The sequence below is a fragment of the Diadema antillarum genome, unplaced genomic scaffold (assembly GCF_040938485.1).
Source record: "Diadema antillarum isolate AM-2024a unplaced genomic scaffold, OU_Dant_1.0 seq00000837_RagTag, whole genome shotgun sequence".
Lineage (NCBI taxonomy): Eukaryota > Metazoa > Echinodermata > Echinoidea > Diadematoida > Diadematidae > Diadema > Diadema antillarum.
In genome coordinates, this window is record NW_027271713.1 from 450,674 (window position 1) to 473,591 (window position 22,918).

Sequence of the window (22,918 nt, forward strand, 5' to 3'; positions counted from 1 at the left end):
ATCGTGCGGTAAAAGTTTCTCCTTTTATGGCTTACATATCAATAAAGCTCTAAATCATAATGGCGGACCATCATGATTGGCTAATGCCAAACGGCAGACAAGGCACAAAAACCAAGTAAAAGAGAGAGAGAGGAAAAAAAGAACCCACAAAATTGACAACCCTTGGAAATGACATGCACAGTATTCAGACACTGTATTAGCTCGCTGTCAGAAAACCTTCGCTTGTTGATATTGCGAGGCCTACACCTTTGACCACAAACTATAATCGCACAGAAGAAAGAAATCTATTTTTTTTAAATTTTTACACTAAAAAACAGATGCGTGTGTGTGTGTGTGTGTATGTGTGTCAAATTGTTACGTCATGTATTAACGACAAGATGAACAATGCATATACGCCCTGACGAGTCTGCCCTAATCCACATTGACGCACTTTCGTTTCGCAGTAAGGCGTCTGTATTTTGGTCTCTGGTAACGGGTCATACAAAGTCCATCTCAAAGAAAGGCGAAACACAAACACATCCAACAAAATACATTATTGCTAGTACAAATAGACTTGGCATGCCTGCGCATATGCAGGAGTTATCATCTCTCTAAACCAACAGAATACCTCCGTACATCTTCATGACAGATTAGCAGAACGTATCGTCTGAATTTAGTGTTACTGATGGGCGGAAAGTCGACGGCAGTTTAGAACAATCACTTTGATGGGTCGCGTTTCTATAGGAACCGTTTAAGAGTTTCCCTCTATCAAGCCATGTTGCATGATGTTACAGAGACACATGTATACATCACGTAATGGTATGGTGCGCAACAGTTGTGTCTGTGTCTGTGAGTGTGTGAGTGTGTGTGTGTGTGTGTGTGTGAGTGTGTGTGTGTGTGTGTGTGTGTGTGTGTGTGTGTGTGTGTGTGTGTGTTGGTGGGTGAGAGATAGAGAGAGATAGAGAAAGAGGGAGAGAGAGAGAGAGAGATGCGGGATTGTGCATCTGTTTCTTTGGAACGACTGTTTGTTATTGAAATATGGAACGTCGTTCGTTAATGTAAAGTGCATTTTATTAGTTTGTGACCTTTAATCTTGGCATTATACAAGAAAATAAATATAATTATTCGCATGATGTAACCTTACCGTCCTTGCCTCCCCCTTTATTTTGCTCTCATGTACGCGGCACTATCATGTCAATAATCATTATGATCATTTTGCTTTCTCTTATCATCAAATTTGTTACCCTTCACTTTTACATTCATTTTCTTCTTGTCTTTTGTATACCTGCTGTTTTTTTCTTTACCTTTGCCTCCTTCCCGTCCTGTTGGCAAAAGGTGATGTTTCGTAAACCTTTTTTTTTTTTTTTTTTTTTTTTTTTGGGGGGGGGGGGGGTGACATCGTCACAAAAAAAAGAAAATCAAGTGCAATTAAGATGCAAACTGAACGTTTCCCCGCAAGCGTGGTGGATTAGCGCATGCAGTAAATCCGCCCTACCCTTCCGCTGTCTCACTGCTTATTTAGCTTCCGTAAATAAAAAGAGTCGCCAAGCATCTATCGCAGAAAACCAGCCAAGCAACGAAAGAATGACAGAGGAACTAGCGGCTTAAAAAAAAAAGAATGGAAAAGAACAGGATTGAGGGAAAACAATAACAATGACAAATAGTCAAAATACAGGAGAATCAAGTTTCCCCTTCAATGCAATATCATTATCATTCACAAGAGAGGAAAGACCAAGATGCATTACATTTGTTAGCATTTTGCCATGAGGCCGACCGGATGTTGTCTAGGCTCACGGGAATAGGCACAAAATAAGATAGTGTGTAAGAAAATGCCCACAGACATACAGTCATACACAATTACACAAATATAAAGAAATACAAATGATGCAAGACACGTATCCCGCTGAGGAAACGATATACGAAGATGCTTTTTAGATCCTTTTATATTTTTTTTCTCTCCAAGTCTCAGTAATATTTTTCCGCCAGGGTTACTTGGCGTCATTCTTCATTGCTAATGTCGCTATCAAAATGAATGCGTCACATATTTGCATCAGCCTTGCTGAGTGAAGTCAATAAAAGGAATAATAATAATACAGATTTTCTGTAACGCGCAACATGAGCGCTGTAAGCGGAAAGATATAGAAACATAAAACTAGACATCTGAGAATTCGGGGAGAGTAAGGTAATAAAACATATTCCAAAGATAAATGGACGATACGGACAAAAAGATTTTACGAAAATATTAATGTTTTCAAAAGATATATATTTTAGATGGGCTTTCATTTATTCAACAATTAACTCAAAATTTTGTAGAGGGATCGTTGATAGTTCAGAAATAGTTTCAAAATAATGATTTTGTGTTCGTTCAATAGGGCAGCGACTAATTAAGACACACATATATATATGCATGCATTCACACACAACCACACATAGACACAGATAGACAGAAAGACATACACACACTATCACACACTCACAGTCTGCTATTCTTTACTTGAAAATCATACATGAAGCGCAAGTCTGTATATTATGTGCAGAATCTGGTCGCTACTTTTTTTTTCTGTGTAGAGAAATGTGTAGAGTAATGGTACTGTTCATCACGTAGCTGTGCAGATATGTTACCTATCAGATACAGTACTCTCATTTACAATTAGTCCATGGGCCAGGCCAGATATTGGTACCATCTGAGGTGGCAAAACCTTTTTGGTGTCATTTTGTTTGTCGGGCATAGATATGCTTATCAAGCTATGATAGCATTTCCAAATGAGTAGCTTAGTCATAGTAAATGAATTTTTAACCAATTTGGTTTCGTTGTTATATCCCTATACTTCTGAATCGAAACTAACCGCCATACAAAGAAGAGCACAGTCTTCTGTATGTTCACAGATGTTCTGTTGTAAACGCGGTGCGCTTAGTCTTTATTCAAGGCAGCGAAGGGAATATCCAAAGGTTATGATGTCCACAGCGCTTAGTTCTCATTCTAGACGGCGAAGGGAATATCCAAAGCGTATGATACAGTGTATATCCTTTTATCTAAAAACAACAACAACAACAACAAAAGCAATTCCTAGTGAATTTTACCGTATTTTTCAATCATTTATCATTTTCCTGTGAAAACGCTACGGTGAAAATGCTGATACCACGCCAATGTCGCTTTATTTCCCTCCAACAATATAAGATAATGCAAAAACAATGTACCGGTACACTACGATACATTATAATGAATGATATTGTAAATGAACAGAGTGATTTTTGTTTAAAACTGATGTATTTGTTGATAGGGTAGTATAAAAACAGTATAGATAATCCCTTTTATGAGGAACTTTAGATATGATAACGGTACATTGGTCTAGATAAAGAACTAAGCGCACCGCGTGACAGCTGTGGACATCATAACCCTTTGGATATTCCCTTCGCTGCCTTGAATAAAGACTAAGCGCACCGCGTTTACAACAGAACACCTGTGGACATACAGAAGGCAGTGCTCTTCTTTGTATAGCGGTTTAGTTTCGATTCAGAAGTATAGGGATATAAATACGAGACCAAATTGGTTAAAAATTCATTTATTTTGACTAAGCTACTCATTTAGAAATGCTATCATAGCTTGATAAGCATATCTATGCCCGACAAACAAAATGACACCAAAAAGGTTGTGCCACCTCAGATGGTACCAACAACCCATTTTTCGGGTCTTGGCCCATGGACTAAATGATTAGTGTCAGCTGTATTCGCATGTTAAGAATACACACATATTAAATCCCATATCCTGCCTAGTAATAAGGTGTTGTCAGCTAGAAGTGGAGGATGTAGAAGAATAATGAGGATTGCACGGGTTCTGGGATGATGCAATAATTTTCCTAAAATGTAACATTATGTCCGAATTATGCAGACTCGGACTTGCATTGTTCTTTTCTATCAGCGATATTGGGTGCGTTGTATTGTAATGTGAAAATATCAATATACACGTATATTGGCTTATGTTCGTATTCATCTCTGACATTTAGGGGCGATGATACCATACCAGCAGTAATAATATTGTGTAAGGAAGAAAATGTAGCTGAACTCTACTGCTCGTCCAAAACTGAGCTATCTTTAGGGAATATGTATGATTGGTATCATAACATAAGGAATCGATCGCTACTTTTTATTTGGCATGACTCTTCTTGATAAATTTAGAACAGCCTTGAGGCCTGCGGGCTGTTGTAAGTTAAACCGAAAGGTACACGCAAACGCTGTGAGGCTGAGCAAAATTGCGTCATATAGCCTTAAGTTTCTGCTTCTGATCGTCCGGGGAGACGAAAATACCAGTTTTTTGAGAAGGGTGTTTGTGGCTCACTTCTATTCGTCCCATAACTTGCGTCATAGGAAGCGTGCTCTGTAACGTTTTGAGACCATCCCATCGGACGCTGTGCAGTGCAGATCACTATCGACCTACTTCGTGAGGAAAGTGGAACGTATAGAGCAGTGGCCAGATTATCATGGCTGCCTTTTGGGTTATTGCTGGCAGATTGCGAAAGGAAAACGTGGCCAATTTGATCGTCTTGGGCAAATTCCAGGGGCACGCTTCATTGCTCGTGGCAGTGTAAATTGGTGACGCAAAGAAAGGGTGTGGTGGGGTAGGGGAGGGGATGATATGCATTGCAATGCAGACTTCTTCTCTGTTCTGTGTCATTGGTGAATTTCTCGATACAGCAAACATAAATGCGCGTGATATGATTCAAGGTTTACAGCGCAGGAAGACTCAATGCACCACTAATGACAAGTATAATTTCATTCAGAGTCTTGTTGCCGTTTTTTTAAAGTGAAAAAGAAAGTAGTATTATGCATTTTTCTCTTTCCATAGGCAAATGAAGAGGAAAGAACTATTTTGGTTGGTGAGTAATAAAAACGTGCAGATCGTCTGTTGCACAGGAGCTTTTTTTTTTTGCGTTAGGTCGCAAAATGCGCCATTAAACGACAATCTGATGCATTGCATAAAGACAGAAGTAAGTTTGCAATACAGGACAGTGAAGGATGCGTGCAAAATACAATGATTATCACCTTACCAAAAGCGACCCCTATAAGTGTGGTTTTACGTGTCTTTGCGGGAACTGAGTAGGCCTAATCCATAATCTGACACATTGATGACACGGTTAGAAACCGTATGGTTGTGGGTTATAGATTGGAACATGGAAAATATATATGCCAAGATTTTTATCTTTACTATAGATCCAAGGTGGTGACGATAACGAGTAAAAAATGGCAAGTTTGCGCCCGTGTTTTTATCCGTATAATATGTGCACTTTTGTTTTTGTTATGTTACTCTCCATTTTCCATTTCTCATGTGTTCCTTTCAGCTTAATCTAATGACGTCATAATAGCTTTTCCACTGTAATACTTGAGGTATCCTTATATTCATTCATGCAGTATAAGGGCAAAGCATCTGCGTCAAATGGCTCATTGCATGATGAAACAACACATATTGTCAGAATACAGTAGACTTGATACCTATTGGCTCAAGTCAAGTGATAAATATCTAGGCATCTGTGATTAATAAAACCCTTGGTGAATAAACATAAAATTGCATATGACGAAGTCATATTCTGTATTTTTTTCATCGATCATTGCTAAAATAAACGGTAAATATTTAATAAACGATTAAGATTTAGAATTCATAAAAGGACTTTGTCAGTCATTACCTTCTCTGTATGCTGTGTGTGAGGCTTCTGTATAAAGTTAATAATAAAAAAGAAGAAAAAATCTCCCCCGAGGGACCTCCTTGAATCATCCGCTATGATGCACGAGGGATAGCGGCCGATCTCTTCAGCGCAAGGGGTGCTCCAAAAGGGCGGAGCGATTTGTCATGTGCAGTGGCTCCATCTAATAATCTCATTCATTACATAGTAGCGGACTACGCGTCCTTCCGAACAGTTCCGCTCCGCTACATTTTTTCGGCCTTCACAGTGCTCGCTCGTCTATATAGATAGAGCGAATTCGATTGGAGCTCACTCGCTAAAATAAACCATTCGATATATTATATATACATACACATACACGGACTCGCTTCGGACATAGCAGGATGAGTTAAAGGCGAAGATGATAATCTAGAGGAGGGATTAAGAGTGGAAAACCTGTGCGTAAATTATGACATCAATCCACTCCCTTGACGTAAAGTTTAACACTGATAGAGACATAGAGTGAGAGAGAGAGAGACATAGAGGAGAGAGAGAGAGAAACATATAAGATATAAGAGGAAAACATATTAACAAAAGGGACTTTGTGGGATAGGACGAATTACTCTCACAAGTGAAATTAGATACACCATCAATCCGAATTGGTCTGCCAAGCAAGATTGAATGCCTCCCTCTGATTACATCTCTTTTTATTCTTGTGCTTTTTTTTCTTTGAGTTTGTCAGTCTAACATTGCTCGCAAGCTCAAGTGTGATAATCGTTCTGCCGCAAAGCTTGGACTCCGGGGAGTTTGCTCCGATAAACTGGTAACACTTTGATTAGATAAGAAACAGGTGTGTTCTTAGAGTCCTTTTTCCTTGTCTGAAGTCTCCTTTTTTGGGGGGAGGGGAGGTTTCCTGCGAGAAAATCGCATTGGCGTATTGAACTAGAAATTACATTTCGGGTGGGCACTAACAGGGTAGAATTGGGGTCGGGGAAGGGGCAGTGGATGGGAAGAGAGGAGGGGCGGGAACGGGAAACGGGGGCGCGGAGGAGAGATTGGAAGAAAAAGATTTCCCGTGAGGGTGCGGAGTCACGACCTCTCCATTCGTGGAAATGAAACGAATCAATAAAATGCAGACAAGAACAATTTCTATCTCATCTCGTTCGTTCAGATTTTCCATCATCACTATTCCGAGCATGATCACGCAAGTGATGTCATTTTACAGTTTATTTTCATTCTTTTTTTTTTACTCCGTGATCGACCCCAAACGATGTTTCTCTCTGCAAACTATTCTCATGAAAATAAGAAATCATCACGCCAAGGATAACACAGGCCGACAGAGTTGGAATGATATCGTTGTTATAGGCATAATGTGTTTTATTCTTTTCGCTTCGTCATATATTTCGCTGGGTGAACTTCATAAATCCAGCACGACGCAGTACGGATGTAATGCTTGTACCATCTTAATTTGCATTAAGTATGACTATTCATTGATCCTAACTTATACACGACGAAATCAGTGTCACCAGGACCAGCTGTCCAATTTAAAGTTGAATAAAAACTAATCGTTTTTTTTACCGACTCTACAAGGTTCCAAAAATCAGAAGTTAACGTTTATTTACAAGATATTTGTCTTCTGTTCATAAAATCGCTGTGTTATCCTTTGTCGGTAAAAATTCGAGGAATTAATACTCTATCTGTTCAAAGTGACGTTAGATGAACAGACCACTTTTTGTAAGCTATAAACGCTCTTCAAATTCTTGTTTTCTCAGGGTTTGTATACGTATGTGAACATGTGTGTATGTGATGCGTATGTGTGTCTTTGAGTGAGTACGTTTCCTTTTTTCTTTTTTCTTTTTGTGGCCCTTGTGGGCCAGTTTATTCCACTTCGTTAAAACAGGGAAGTGAGTCCCTGGTTTAAATGTGCATAGGCGTGCACAGTCTCGGGACCCGAAAAGAAACGACGAGGGTATGTCTCTTGGGGAAGGTAACCAAAAACTGCCATTCGACTCACCTTTACCGGCAGGGCTCATTTTATATCACCCTCCCCACTCTCTCCCTTCTTCAACTCATTAATATTTCACGAAGAGAAACTCCCGGTATATTCGTCCGTGACGGCCATTTGATTATCGCTCGATGTGGAAGAAAGAGAGAATGGTAGACAAAAAAGAGCAGATGGACGAAGAGAAAGAAAGATAGGAAGGAGACAGAGGAATATTGAACAAGAGATGTATACGTTCATCTCTTCTTATGTATCTATGGAACTATCTACCTGCCTACAAATATATCGACTTTTAAGAGAGATCTGTAGATAGATAGCAAACATAAGAACAGAGAGGAACACTTAACAAACGTCAAGAAAATGTAAATATATTGGTCTATTTCACATAAGACTCAGGTTGTATTTGGGTTAAAGTATGAGTAAACACGCGAAGAATACAATTGATGGAGCTAATGTAACGTAATGTAATGTAATGGTATCAGCTAGAAAGGAAGAACAAAAAATCTCACATTAGTGAAACACTGAATGCAACCACTGAGCATTTGTCAAAATCATGATTACGAGCACACTCAATCGATGACACACATAAATTTTGATGTGTGTCAACAGATACAATGAAAACAAGCAGCTGCTGATAAAAGTATAGAAACAATTGAAAGATGATTAAATGAATATTACGATTGAGAGAGAGGGGGGGGGGGGATAAACGATAGATGGAGAAAGGGCGGGGCGGGGGGGGGGGGGGGGGGGAGAGCACAGTGGCAGTGGAGATGATGAGGCGACAAGGGGGTGGAAAGTGGCGAGCTTTCCGCGCGGAAAGCTGCGAGGGAGAGAGGAAGCGACACAAGAGATGCAGCAGGCACTCGAGCCGTGTATAATAAACCCTGCATCCTACAGGGGAGCGGAGTACTAATATTCCGAGGAGCAAAATGGGAGAAAAAGCTCTCCACCGAGGCCTTTTCTGGGTCACCTTTCGACTTTCGAAACTATTACACGGATAACGGTAGGCCCTACAATACGTCGCTGAAATGTATACAAGTGGCGCTAATTTGGAAGAGAGGATACTGGACGTAGAGTCCACGCATGCATCTTATGCTAATGACTGGCGCCAGCTTGATGAATAATTCATAACTTTCCAGCCACGTACCACATACTGTACGAATTCACCCTCATCCTACATCATCATCGCCGAAAGGGACCGGCGCTTTGTTCGCTAATCGCTTTTGGTACTCCCTAGGACACGCAAATTCTACTGTGGCATTTTGATTCCAACTATACCGGTTGATGCATTCCACAAAAAAGTATCCCCGTATGCCATCTTCTCCGCGCTAAATCATAAGCATTCCGCTAATGACAGGATAGTTACGACTGGATTCTATAAAACAAGACGGAAGCGTTATCTCGGTAGTTTCCTCAATACTACCTCTCATCTTATACCTTATCTTAATTCGACAATTACCACAGAAAACGTTCGCTCCACAGTATATCTTTATAGAATTGCCACTGATCACGGTGAATACAGAGATCATTAATTTCAAAAGCCGGTGCAACACTCTCTGTTCGACCTGTAGTCAAAACTGAGTTGCATGTATCTATGTGTGTATGGAAAGCCATTCGTAGACATCCAAAAAATTTTAATCATAACCACCACGACTTTATCAGATGGCTAACAGAGTTGACCAAGAGACATAGTCCAGTATAATTTTTCAATCATAATTCACAAATAATATGATTATTATTATGATGGTAACAACGACATAGCAGATATGTGAAGCAAGTGGTTTGATCACAGCTATCTCTCTTCTAAAAGAATGCGTATCTTGAGAAAAGATATGGTTCAAATTTACAAATGAACTAAGTATTCTGACTATCTGATGTCGAATTAAGGTCTGCTATGTTACTGTAATCTGATAATTCAGTACAGTCCCACTTTCCAAACCTTACTATGTTGGCGGCATTTCGAAAAGGCAGAAAGAGACATAAAATGAAACTCATAATTGTAGTGTTGTCGTGTTTGTTAACAGATGATAGCCAATATAAGTTTGATGCTCATTTTAAAAGAGACGTTGCAGTAAATTTCATTGAAGTAGCATTATTTGTCATGTAAGGGTTTGTAAACGGCAAAATTGCGATGCTGCCATTGGCTAGCTGGTAATAAAGTATTGACACCACCCGTTATGATGACTCAGAATCACGACCTTAGGTGCAAAAAGAAAGAGGTGTTGGACGGAGCAAGGGAACGTGGTTTTCTTTGTTTTTGTTTTGACTCTAGCAAGCGTTATGTCGATGGCCGGCCAATTCGCGTTTGTGTGTGAGTCAATTTCATGCACATGCATATTCGATTGGGTTGAGGTCATACTTTGATTTACTGTACAGTCATTAACAACTTGTGACGTCATCTACGACCTGTGAAGTAACCCTTTAACATTTTGGGGTAAGACACCAACAGAAATCACGTTCAAAATTTCGTTAAACCTGTCACTGACTTTGAATTCAACATCCTCAATCTACACTGCATGTATGTAAAGGGGGGTAGGGGTGGTCTCAGAAAGGAAATTTGAAACAAATCACGGGATGAAGTGAGCATCCACTTAAAATGCACATTTTGCATCGTCGAAACATTTACTTCATGTTCAATCGTAAACTTATATTTTCGTGTGCCGACTAGCAGATGATACAGAGATTTGAAGAGGAAAAGAAAATGCAGTTCAACGCAATTCAGTAAACAGCTTCATTTCAACTGCCCGTATAGAAAATGGGTCATTTTAGTGGAAATAGAATATTTATGTGTATTTCTTTACAGGTATGATCTGGTAGAATTAGGAAAAAATAATTAGGAAGAAATGAATATAAGGCAGGTGGTATTCTACGAAGCCACTGCTTTGTAGAAAAGAGGCAGCAAAATGCATTAAACTACGGTACCGTTAATTTCCTTAGAAACTATCATGAGCTTTACAATATGTATCCGCTATCCAACAAACTGAAGCAAATTTCGACATATAAACACATACCGCAGAGATCTTTCGGGAACTGAGAAATTCCCTCCCACGCGAGGTGATTATCAAAGATGAATTTTGCAATCATGATGGGCCGAGGAATTACTTGGAAATAGCCTCCACTCCCACGACACAACTTTCCCGTCTCTTCCCCCCCCCCCCCACCACCACCACACACACCGCCCCCTCCCCTATGGGAATGGACTTTAATGACGACACAATACGACAATGGTCTATACACCGTCTCTATCGCATGTATCATTTTGTGCGCACTTCTAGATGCTACTGACTGTATAATTACATCGTGGCAGCACCGACAATGCCATTTTCGACACAGAATGCGCTTGTCAAGAAATTTAACCCCGCTTTTAGCTATCGATGTTTTTTTTTTTTCATTCCTTACGCATGCTCATACGAGATATCACTATTTCGCTAGATACGGATTGAACGGAATCTTTATGAATAATGTCGGGTTACTGAATTTCTTTTCACACTTGACTTCTACGGACAATACGGCTCACGATCACAGAATACTTTCAATTGTTTATGTCGACATTCTAAATATAACAGACATAGGCCTATCACTGCACTGCTACAAATGACCAACTTCAAGAATCCATTAGGCCCACAACATGATGAAAACCCCATCTGAAATAGATACATGTACTGTGTACTAGAAATAAAGGGATCGATCAAAAAGATAAATAAATTATGTACACACCCACACGCACACACACACACTATATATATATATATATATATATATATATATATATATATATATATATAAGTAACAAAGCTGCAACAAAGTTCATGCTGTATTCACCAACGGTTTATTTCTTCACACAAATTTTCGGGCGTCTCGCCGCCCTTTCTCAAGTGTTGATACTGAGAGAACAATAACAAAATTTTGTTAAAAATTTTTAAACAATAACAATAACAAAATTTTGTTATTGTTCTCTCAGTATCAACACTTGAGAAAGGGCGGCGAGACGCCCGAAAATTTGTGTGAAGAAATAAACCGTTGGTGAATACAGCATGAACTTTGTTGCAGCTTTGTTACTTATCTTTTTATCTTGCCAACACGTGGACTACCTTATCAACATATATATATATATATATATATATATATATATATATATATATATATCATATCATATCATATCATATCATATCATATCATGTCATATCATATATCATATCATATCATATCATATTAATTTAGCTTCAGAGAGAGAGAGAGAGAGAGAGAGAGAGACGGGGGGGGGGGGGTGGGAGCCAAATAAAGACAGGCAGGTATTTAGTCATATCTATAAATCTATAACTTCCGTAGTCTAGTAACCAAACGCGAGTTATTCCACATCTCTGAGCTCTTAGACGGAGCTCACAGGTAAATGCATCAGTGCCAATAATCGGGACACCTACATACGGGAACCAACCTGATTGAGAGATGAGCAGAGAAAGGAGAGGGGAAGGAGAGATAGATGGTGAGAGTGGAGAGGAAGAAGAACAAGAAGAAGAAGAAGAGGAGCTGTACGTGATGGGAGAGCAGGCTGGACACGTCTCACTCGGCAGTCACGTGACTATGGCTGAATTGATGACCGTTTTATCGTAAGGATTGCATGTCAATTCTGATTTATCCCGCGCGAGGACCCCCCAGTCTCCCGATTGGTTTACGATATCTGCAAAAATCAGCCATCGCTTGTGATCCATCCAACCAGGAAAGGAGATAGATAGATGGAGAGATAGAGAGAGAGAGAGAGAGAGAGAGAGAGAGAGAGGGGGGGAGGAATAAAGATTGAGTGATGAGAGTCATTCTCATAAAATCATTTCTAGTTGAGTTGACTTGACAAAGTCTAACGCCATGCACTCAATGTGACCGATATCTTCATGTTTATTCCTTCTTGCACACATGTACAGTTTTTTATATCTATTGCGACAGATGATTCTACACAAAGAGAAGAAGAGAGAGAGAGAGAGAAAGTGAGAGAAAGTGCGAGAGGGGGAGAGAGAGAGAGAGAAGGAGAGAAGAGAGTGGGAAATACAATATGCTAGTGAACGCTAGGATTACGATGAAATAAATCCAGCGTACATAACGGGTTGAAATTCAAATTATGACGACACCTGGCGCGCCAATGTCTCACACAATTAGGCATTTACCGTGACAGATGTCGCCGAAATTGTATGTTAATGGTATGTGTCTATGCATGCATGCATGCACGGTTACACCCGCTCTCGCATTGTTTTACGGATTCTCCTTTCTTTCACCGTATCGATCGATCGGCAGTATTATGCATTGATCGTTACAACGCATCATCCCTTCAGTACGTAACAAAATGGTTGTGCAAAGAGAATTTTCCTTGTATAATATAGCATGCGTGCCTGCAGTTATGACTGCTTCGTGACACTTTGTATACATAGTATACTATCACTTCTTTGTCATGGTGTACAAATTGTTAAGAACTCGTGAAATGTCGAAAAGCAGGCTTAGTCATGTTGCGGCTGAAAGAAGTATTCATAATTCCACATCTATACATTACGTGCGACCAGTGAAGACGACAAATTACATGCCTAAATGTCTCAGTTACAATATCATCTTCTGTAAAAGGCATAAGGTATGGACCCATTAACAGTTTGGGTTCAGATTCGTAAAGCTTTTTGAATATACCGCACTATATACTGCCCAGATGGATGTAGAAATTTAATACATCCACCATAGTCTGTTATCGCATGTACTACCCTGATGTACGTACATGGGAAACATTCTAACATGTGGTGAGTACACCTGTACTTTAGACAGGTTGTATGCATGCGCCGTAAGCTTGAAAATATCGCACGGCTCACATGATCCACGGACGCAAGTCAAGGTAAAATGATTTCTGCATAACAATCATTACTGGAAAGCGTATTCCACACGTTTTACCATAAAAAAAAAGAAACACACTTTTGGATAAAAACTGGCGATGGAATGAAAATACTGATTATCCCTCATTACCATCTCTGACATTCTTTTGTTTTCTTAGCGAGCAAGGCTCAAGACGTGCTATGGATATAATCTGACGCTTACTTCCACATGTTGAATCATGTCGGATCGGTATTTTTAGTGCAAAATATGAAATTTGTTTGTTTGTTGCTTTTTTTTTCAATTGTTTGGTTGCCGTTCCTGCGCAATTTCCCTAAATGAATACTGCCGACAATACACTGGAATAGCAGTGCGTTGTATGTTTTGCATTGCGCGGTTTGCTCACAGCATGAGCCGTTAGAATCACGCAGTGTTGCAGGCTGTCGTACCTGTTTGTTCTTAGAAGTCAGTACTTTTACAGTTTACACGATCGAAAGCAGGGTACGATTAAATTAATGGCCAAGTAAGGTTTTGCGATTACGTAATTTGTGCGCGTTAAAAAAAACCAAAACATTTGAAGAGGGAGAGAGATATACAACCATGCTGGTAGTAAGTGAATCAAGCGCCTAGCTTTTGGTTGTTAGAAGTGTCGAAACTAATACTACTATTGTGTGAGTTTAAATAGTCGGTGTCCCTCAAGCAGAGACAATTTGTTTTAAAGTACAACCCGTCAGAGTTGTGCAAGTGATGCAGATATTGCATTTACATTCGATGTACACATCCCTGTGGGCGTCTGAGTTGTAGTCAGTGTATTCCGAGTACCATCAACATAATATTGTCAGGCTCTATCAATAATGCTCCGTTTGTGCCAGACTATATACGTGGGCAGTTCGAGAGCCGGTGACATGAGGGGTTAGACAGAAGTACTGGTACTGTAATCTGATTAGCTATAAACTGTAATGTCTGCATACAATCATCCAGAGTATCACAAGATTGGCTTTATGCAGGCTGTCAGTGCGACTATTATCGTCATAACTTACTAATCGCGTGCATTCGACACTTGCCGTCTACGAATTATTCAATTGTTTGGTTACTATCAAAATGACAGATGGCTTTTTATGTTATTTATTGGGTCGGTATAAATGCCTTGCACTTTGCATTTCGCTGCTGACATAATTATCACTACTGACACGATTGTGCGGGCAGTCGAGCTGCATTCAAGGATTTTTACCACTGTATACGACTGCGGGCAGATTATACATCGTTAGATTATTATCATTACAAGTGTAAATCACATTCATCGCCTTTCAGCAACCTGTATGCGACATCTCTTATCTTTTAATGAGTAACGTAACAAGAGAGTGTTATAATACCATGTGTTTCGTTATGATATTATACGGATTTGTGTGCTAAAGCACATCATGAGGAAACAGATGACATTTTCACAAGAATAGGCCCAAATACTCCTTATTTCTGTGTGTGAAAACAATCATTGTATAACGATCTTCCCTAGACGTGACATTTATGCCGATAAAGGTTTCAAGTATAGAGCATGCAAATAGATAAATAAATGAATAAATGAATGAATAAATAAATAAATAATAAGAATAATGTGAATATACATACATACATCCTAACATACATAAAGCGTTGCAGAGAGAGAATGAGAAACAAACATAGACATGGCAAATGAATCATATCAGTATGTTTGCGTATGGCATGACATACACGTAAGGCCTAGCTATTTATGTAATACTTTTAATTGTGCTATACGTGCGTAAATACATACGAATGTATCATGCACACTATAAATTTTGGCATAAAAATGTGCAGTAAAGGATATAGCCACTCTGTGAGCCATTTGGCGCATCTTCTGATGAAGTTCTCCTCGCTGAAGATGAAAAGGGATCTATTACTACCGAGCAGTGAAAGGATGAAGCCGGCCGGAGACTTCGACGTCTTCTTCTGCGAGGCAGCGGGTGAAGGAGGGGGAGGCTCCCGGGCCGGCCCGCCGCCAAAGTTGATCTCAAGGCCGTCCGAATACGGCGTGTTGCCTGTGGTGAGTGCTGCCATTCTGCAGAGGAAATGGGAAAAAAAAAAGATTAAGAACGTTATGGATCAATTCACAATCATTAATCAGAATCTTCGTCACCGACCATCTCATACTGTACATTACGAAGATAATACTAACGATGATGCTGATGACAACGACAGTGATAGCAATAAAAATACGAACAAGGAAAAACTAAAAATAATCGTAAAAGGTTGATATTTGATGGTTATAATGACCGCAATACTACCGCACCACTACTTCCCATACTCCTACTAATGATGACTATGGCAAAGCTATTGCTTGGTGGTTGTTGTTGTTGTTTTTTTTTTTTTGACCCACCTTAACTTTTTCCAATGAAGACATAGTTTTCTCAAGAAATCGTGCCATTACGATCATTACATCTGGTTGTAATTTATATGCATTTGAATCTTGGTCAGGAGGGACATGACATCTTGAATAAGTGAAATGGATGCAACCGCCTGACAAGACCGCCTGTTTAAGGCTCCAGCGCTGAATCCTGCGCTATTAACAACAAAATACAGCACTATACAGCCCCAAGATTTGCAAGGAATGATACTCTATTGTGGAATGGGAAGATAGAAGGCTAAATATCTGGCTGTACACTTCTAGGATTTAGATCACCATCTTTTTCTCTCTCTTTTTTTTTTTTTTTTTTTTTGGGGGGGGGGGGGTTTATTGTGACTATATAATAGACACCAAAGTGGTGGTATTGCACAGTCCATCGTGGCGCCACTGGTATCCTTATGTACGCACGTAGCATGGAGTACAGACATAGATATCTCTTTGCATGATAATGTCTGAAACTTCTATGAATTCTATTATGCATTGACAGGTAGAACTGCAAAGCTGCAATGGGAATAGCGTAAAGATCACACATTGAGATCACACTTATCATTTTTGCGAATATTGTGACTATATTATAATGGACACCAAAGTGGCGGTTCTGATCGGTCCACCGTGGCGCCACTGGTATCCTTATGTACGCGCGTAACATGGATCACGAACACCAATATCTCTTTTGCATTTAACGTTTAAAACCTGATGAATTATATAGTGCATGGACAGATAAAACTGCATAGGTGTGGCAGGAATAGCGTGGAGATTATTCATCGAAATCACACTTTTTTGTGACTTTAATAAAATGGACACAAAAGTGGCGGTACTGATCGGTCCACCTTGGCGCCACTGGTTATGTACGCACGAAGCATGGAGTACAGACACAGAATATCTCTTTGCATGATAATGTCTGAAACCTGATGAATTCTATTATGCGAATGTATGTATTGACAGGTAGAACTACAAAGGTTTAATGGGAATAGCGTAAAGATCACACCTTGAGATCACACTTTTTTCGCTAACTTTTATTGTGACTATTATGATGGGTACAACGGTGGCGACTCTGATCGGTCCACCGCACCGTGGCGCCACTGGTATCCTTATGTACGCACGAAAAACAGAGCACACATACAAGTATCTCTTTGATATTTAATGTCTGAAACCTGATAAATTACATTATGCATTGACAGGTAGAACTGCAAAGGTGTAATGGGGATAGCATATAGATCATACATCGAAATCACAGGTGTTTTTTTCCCCCGAATACTAGTAACTCTGACCATAATGAATGGCCACCACAGTGGTGGTATTGCTCGGTCCACCGTGGCGCCACTGGTATCCTTATGCACACGCGTAGCATAACGGAGCACAGACACGATTATCTTTTTTGCATAAATGTTGAAAACCTGATAAATTCTATTGTGGATGGACAGGTGGAACTTCAAAGGTGTGGTGGGGGTAGTGTTAAGGTGCGCTATGGTAACAGTAATTGATTGTGTATCAATTATAGTTTGTGACGGAACAAATCGAGAATGAAAATGAGCAAAAGAGATAGAGATAGAGAGGGGGGGGGAGAGTTCTATGACAGCGACACCGAACAAACCAGACTTAAGTTCTTTCTTTATGTGATCCGATATCCGCCATCTCTTCGCATACTCTTGAATCCCCCCCCCCCCCCAACCCCTCCTCCTATCCCTCCGCCCCCTCCCGGACCTGTAGCCCTGGTCCGAACAATATAAAAAAGAAATGATATGATGGAAACGGGTTGAGCTACGCGTAATATATGATTGATGGGCGGGGTGGTTTTCCCCCCCACACTGCCAGCGACTTTATCAATCACGATTTACGAGTAAAATTAATCGCAATTGTTCTATTCCTTGTCACCCACACGATTTAAAAAGAAGATACAAAAGGTTCTGGTTTTTCACACAGACAGATTTGTGTCACGACAACGAATGACAAAAAGTAGGCTAAAAAATAGACAATCCCATCAATATACGACCTTTTTCTTTTCTACCTGCTTTTCTTATTCCAGCAAACGTATTACAGATGTACACAGAGCGGCCATATCCTGCGGGCCCGCCATTCTGCTATGCCGAAAAGGAATCATCTTCGATATGAACAATACTGATGCGAAAAAGAAAGAACACAGATGGCGGATTTGATATACTCACATTTTCAGATTTCCAGTCACAGCTAAATATGCATGTCGATTATTGCTGATCGAAGGATAACCCTATCTACATATCATACACGTACAGTAAACATCTATATATTCATCCGGGCAATCCGCGGTGAAATACGGCATTCCAACATTAATTCCAAGGAAACAAACATGATATTCCACGTCGTTTGCGCAATGACGAATCTGATGCCAAAATATAGGTGAAATTCCGTCTCATGAAATATGTGTCAGAAAGCCCGATATACGGTGCGGTGTAATAAGCTGAGTTATAATTCCGCGGTATTACTGTGTATAGTCCGGCCACATGAAATGAGGCGAGATCGCGTATGCGGGCTTTTGCAGGCTCGCTCGCTTGGAGCTTACGGGGGTGCCATCCGTTTCTCCGCGCATCGCCCGCACATAATCATACATATTCATGAGGTGCTTTTTTTTTCTGCAGGCTGGCAAACCCGTGATTAAAGACATGTCAGACCTCACGGCGAAAACCGCTGCGATAGAAATGACAGTGGTATGAGAGTCTGCTTTGTCTTTCCTACCGTGTAACCTTTAATCGCAGTCGTTCTAGCCATGACTTTCCTCCTCCTCTTCTCTCTCTCGCCCTCTCTCACTCGATATGCAAATCAAAAGGCGACGGATAGATTCGGCTCTGAGGAGATGAGTGTATGAGTTGTGTGTGTCTACCAGAAACCTGTTGGTCTGATGGCGCCGGCTACCTATACTTATACACATGCAGAGAGCGAGCACATACACACACACACACATAGGGGGGCACAATGTATGCACTTTTGCTAGTTCTTGGAAGTTCTCATCTAATTAAAGTGTGGTCACAGCTTATTGTATATCACATGGGAAGAAGCACTTGTTCTACCTAAATCATCTTGGGAGATGCACCGTGCATATCATTAAGGAGGGTTCCATATCTTCTGCCTGGTATGGCGGCGCTTCCGACTGAACGAGATATCATAATATACATGGGCAACGAACATTTCTTGAAAAGAAACATACTTGCGCATGAGCTACATCTACAAGCCCCACATTATGTATGCGCGTGTGTTCGTGGTTAGTACGAATGTGTAATCTATGAACAATCTCTTCCAACGTTTTTTACGTGTATTAATGCAGTCCAGCGCAAAGGCACAGTGGGAGGTCGTTTTACTACTCAGTAATTGAAATATTCCGGTCACATTCGAAGCTTTCTCTTTTCATACACACATCTTGCAGGCACTCGCATAATGTGGGTCTTTCACAATGATGCTGCGCAAAGATACATGAGCTAATAAGCATCGCAAAGGATCGTAACAGGAGGAATATTATTGTGTATACTAATGGCATAATTCATTGAACGGGCGGCCCTGAGTCATGATAAGTTTATAAGAATTTTGTGGACACGAATAATATTCCTTAATAAATTATCCAGTTGGTGTGGTATTCACGTGTTTCGTATAAGCGACAACACATATCATGATATGACATTCATTTCAGACGTTCCGTGTCATATTCCAGACTATATGTACAAGTTTTCACAACAAACTGCTCTGAGATTGACCTTAATCAGTGTTACTTACTGATGATAAATAAGGCATCGTCTGCGGCTTGGAACAAAAGTTTATGTCCTACATTGTTTTCAAGTAATCTTATCTCATTATACAAAAAAAAAAAAAAACCACACCCCGAAATGAACCATATTTCATGATTCAAAAATGCAATGCAAACGACGTTTCGTTTCGTAAAGGTAGGAATCATCCCGTTGCCATGGAGATATTACAAGGCAATTAAAAATTCACGAAGATGATCCATATCTACGGTAATCCTTCTCACTTTCCCGCTGATTGTCGCTAGGACCGTTCTCCAAAGTTATGGGCGCTTCGTAGTAATTTACCATGGGCTGTTTCGGCTTGTCAGTTTTTCGAGGAATCCTCGAATAAACCCACGAAGCTCTGCATTATCTTTTGCCACGGCACAGCACTTACATCAAAACTTGCTTTTTTTGTTCAGAAGGATATCAATGTGAAGGAAATCGTATACGTTAAAACTGAGCAGGAAGAAAAACCTTGACATTTTTTTTGTTGTTGTTGCTATCATTGAACAATAAATTAATTAACGTCCCGCGCATCGAAAGACCAAAGCATTTATCCTCTGTATTGTATTTAATTTAACTATCTTTTTAGTCATGTACATTTTGATTCAGTCGTTGACACAGACAGACAGACAGACAGACAGACACACACATATATATATACATATATATATATATATATAATACACAATGATTTTTTTTTAATTGACCGTTCACTGATGTCTTTGAATATTGCATCGTTTTGAGTACATTTGCAGGCTGAAAAAAAAATGCAACCGTGATAATCACGATTAATAAATTCACACTTTGCACGTGTAAGCTGAACAAGAGCACGTGGCAAAAATCTGCGAAAACGGTAGCGAAGAAAAGGGATCAAAGGAAATGGCGTCAGAAATTTAGCTCCCTGTGAAATTGCGTCCCCAGAACACATGCTTGTATCTTTCCGTGTCAGTTTACATTGTCAAACACAGCAAATAGGACGGGACTGAGGTGATTTGGTTGCAAAATATAAGACATAATTTCAATGAATGCATAACACCTAACCACCATACATTCAACTCCTGTTTTTAAGTTCTGGTTCTTCGGGATGTTAATCCAAACAAGATCCATACCACGACAGGTTGAACACTGAACGCAACCACAAACATTATACTCGGCTGTCACTAATTGTGTGTCTGCGGTGTAGAACCATTAAAAACTGCAGTAACTTATCTTTTCGACCTATCAAACTTTTTCTATGTTTACATAGAGGTACACACTCTTATCATAGTATGTGTTGCTGAGTATTTTTTTTTCGAACAGTTAGAATTTTGCTGAAGCAAAAATAAGAATCAAGTAAGTTGTTTGATGCAAAAGAAAAACAAAACAGAGAAAAACTAGCACATACATAAAGTATTTCGTGATGATAATCGCGACGGATCACCAATAGTCACTGGTTTAATTTTCTTCAATGCACCTATCAATGATTATGATGAAAGTTGTCGTTTCATCACTATAATGTTAAACACGTAAAATGTCATGATGCCATAAAGACACTCATATGTTACACTATACGGCTGGATGAAATTTTCCTCTGGGACGGATGCTGTAAAGCAATACACAATAACAATAAAATGGTGATAACCGTAAATTTCGATGAAATAAATGTATCCCGTGCACTCAGAAAAGACGTGGGCATGGCAGTCTGATTCAAGTTATTTTTATTTTTTTATTTTTCAAGTTTATAAACTTTTGAGTCGATTTCCATTTTATGTATACCACCACAAGACTCCTGATACTCCCAGTAGGAAGCATTAATTTTTATATACAGTGTACAAACATACATACATACATACATACATACATGCACACACACACACACACACACACACACACACACACACATAAAGATTCGATTTTAGTTAATGGTAGTTTTGACTCCTGTTTCATTATCAATCCTGTTAAACAAGTTTTTAAAGTGGTTATCGCGAGGAAGGCGATTATGGTACTCATATAGCATTGCGGGACTCTCTGTCTTACATCTTCAGTTAGCAATAGAAGAGTTTTCTGGAGATAGTTAAGAGAGATTTGACACACACACACACACACACACACACACACACACACACACTCAAAGACGTACAACACGGCTCGGTTACCCGAACAGTGTGTGTCAGCCATTGAGCGAGGCGTGCGAATGGGGCTAATATGCAGTCCATCTCGCATTTCACGCGTTCGGACAACACAAACACGTCGCAGTCGGGCGCGCCGCTCTCTCGTTCGAGCCAATTTGCTTTGAAGGCGGTTGTGCATGCCCAGAGCAGTGTGGAAAGCGAAGGGGAGCGTTTCCGTGGTTGTTGACTATCATACATTACACGCGTGTGTCTGGGCGGAGACGAACTTAATGTGACAGACGCGGGGTTTCTCCCCTGGGTATAAGCGTCATCGTGTACTCTACCGCCATACTGACGCACTTGGAGTGGGACCCTGCCATATCTCACGGCTACGTGGCGCTCGCCGGAGAGATACTAACTGCGGTAGATGTGAACTTACCAGTCTGTGCCATAACAGGTTTCCCTATTTATGGGAGGTGAAAACCTGGGAATAAATCAGCCAGTTCGATCCGTCTTGTTGTCATCGGATACCACCAGTATATGACAATTACATCAAGATTTATTACATTGGTATACGATCGTGCATCTCATATGAAATGTAAATTTCATTTCCAGCGTACACAGAATGCTAATCAAAAGCAAATGGAACGAGTGTCTCGTAAAAACACACTGTATTTGCATATTCGCTCACATGCACACACTCGCATCTACACTCCCACGTAATATATCACACACACAAAAAAAACCCCAAACATATATATATATACATATACATATATAAGATTATATTTTTCTATACGTCTTATGCACCGACAGACTGAAATCGACACAGACGCCTATACAGTTTGCAGTTTAAATTTTTGGAATGCGATTGATTACAGATGAAGCAAACAGCGTTCTAAATAGATGAAATGATGTCGTTAGATTACTCACACATTGACACTAATGCCTTGTTCAGAATATATATATATATATATATATATATATATATATATACATATATATAGAATTCTCACATTGATAGAGACCCTTCGTGTCCTGTATACCAATAGTCTCAATTCGTAGCATACATCCAAAAGCCGAAAGCTGTCGTTTCTTTTTTTTTTAATCAGTCTTTACCTCTGCGTAAGAAAGATAAGATTAAATGGCCAACAAACAATGTTAGATGCCTGCCACGGAGA

The 22,918-nt window shown here is 39.9% G+C and overlaps 1 protein-coding gene across 10 annotated transcripts in view; it reads right to left on the reverse strand.

Moving 5' to 3' along the window:
• LOC139740142 (voltage-dependent calcium channel type A subunit alpha-1-like) overlaps positions 1-22,918 on the reverse strand; it is a 280,936-nt gene that overhangs the window by 165,858 nt on the left and 92,160 nt on the right. For 9 of the 10 annotated variants that reach the window (XM_071650722.1, XM_071650727.1, XM_071650721.1 and 6 more), the window contains exon 3: positions 15,317-15,547. In XM_071650722.1, coding sequence (XP_071506823.1) covers positions 15,317-15,547 — 231 coding nt within the window. Of the gene's footprint in view, positions 1-15,316; positions 15,548-18,057; positions 18,395-22,918 lie in introns of those variants that run through there. The other variant, XM_071650728.1, reaches the window with a different exon arrangement.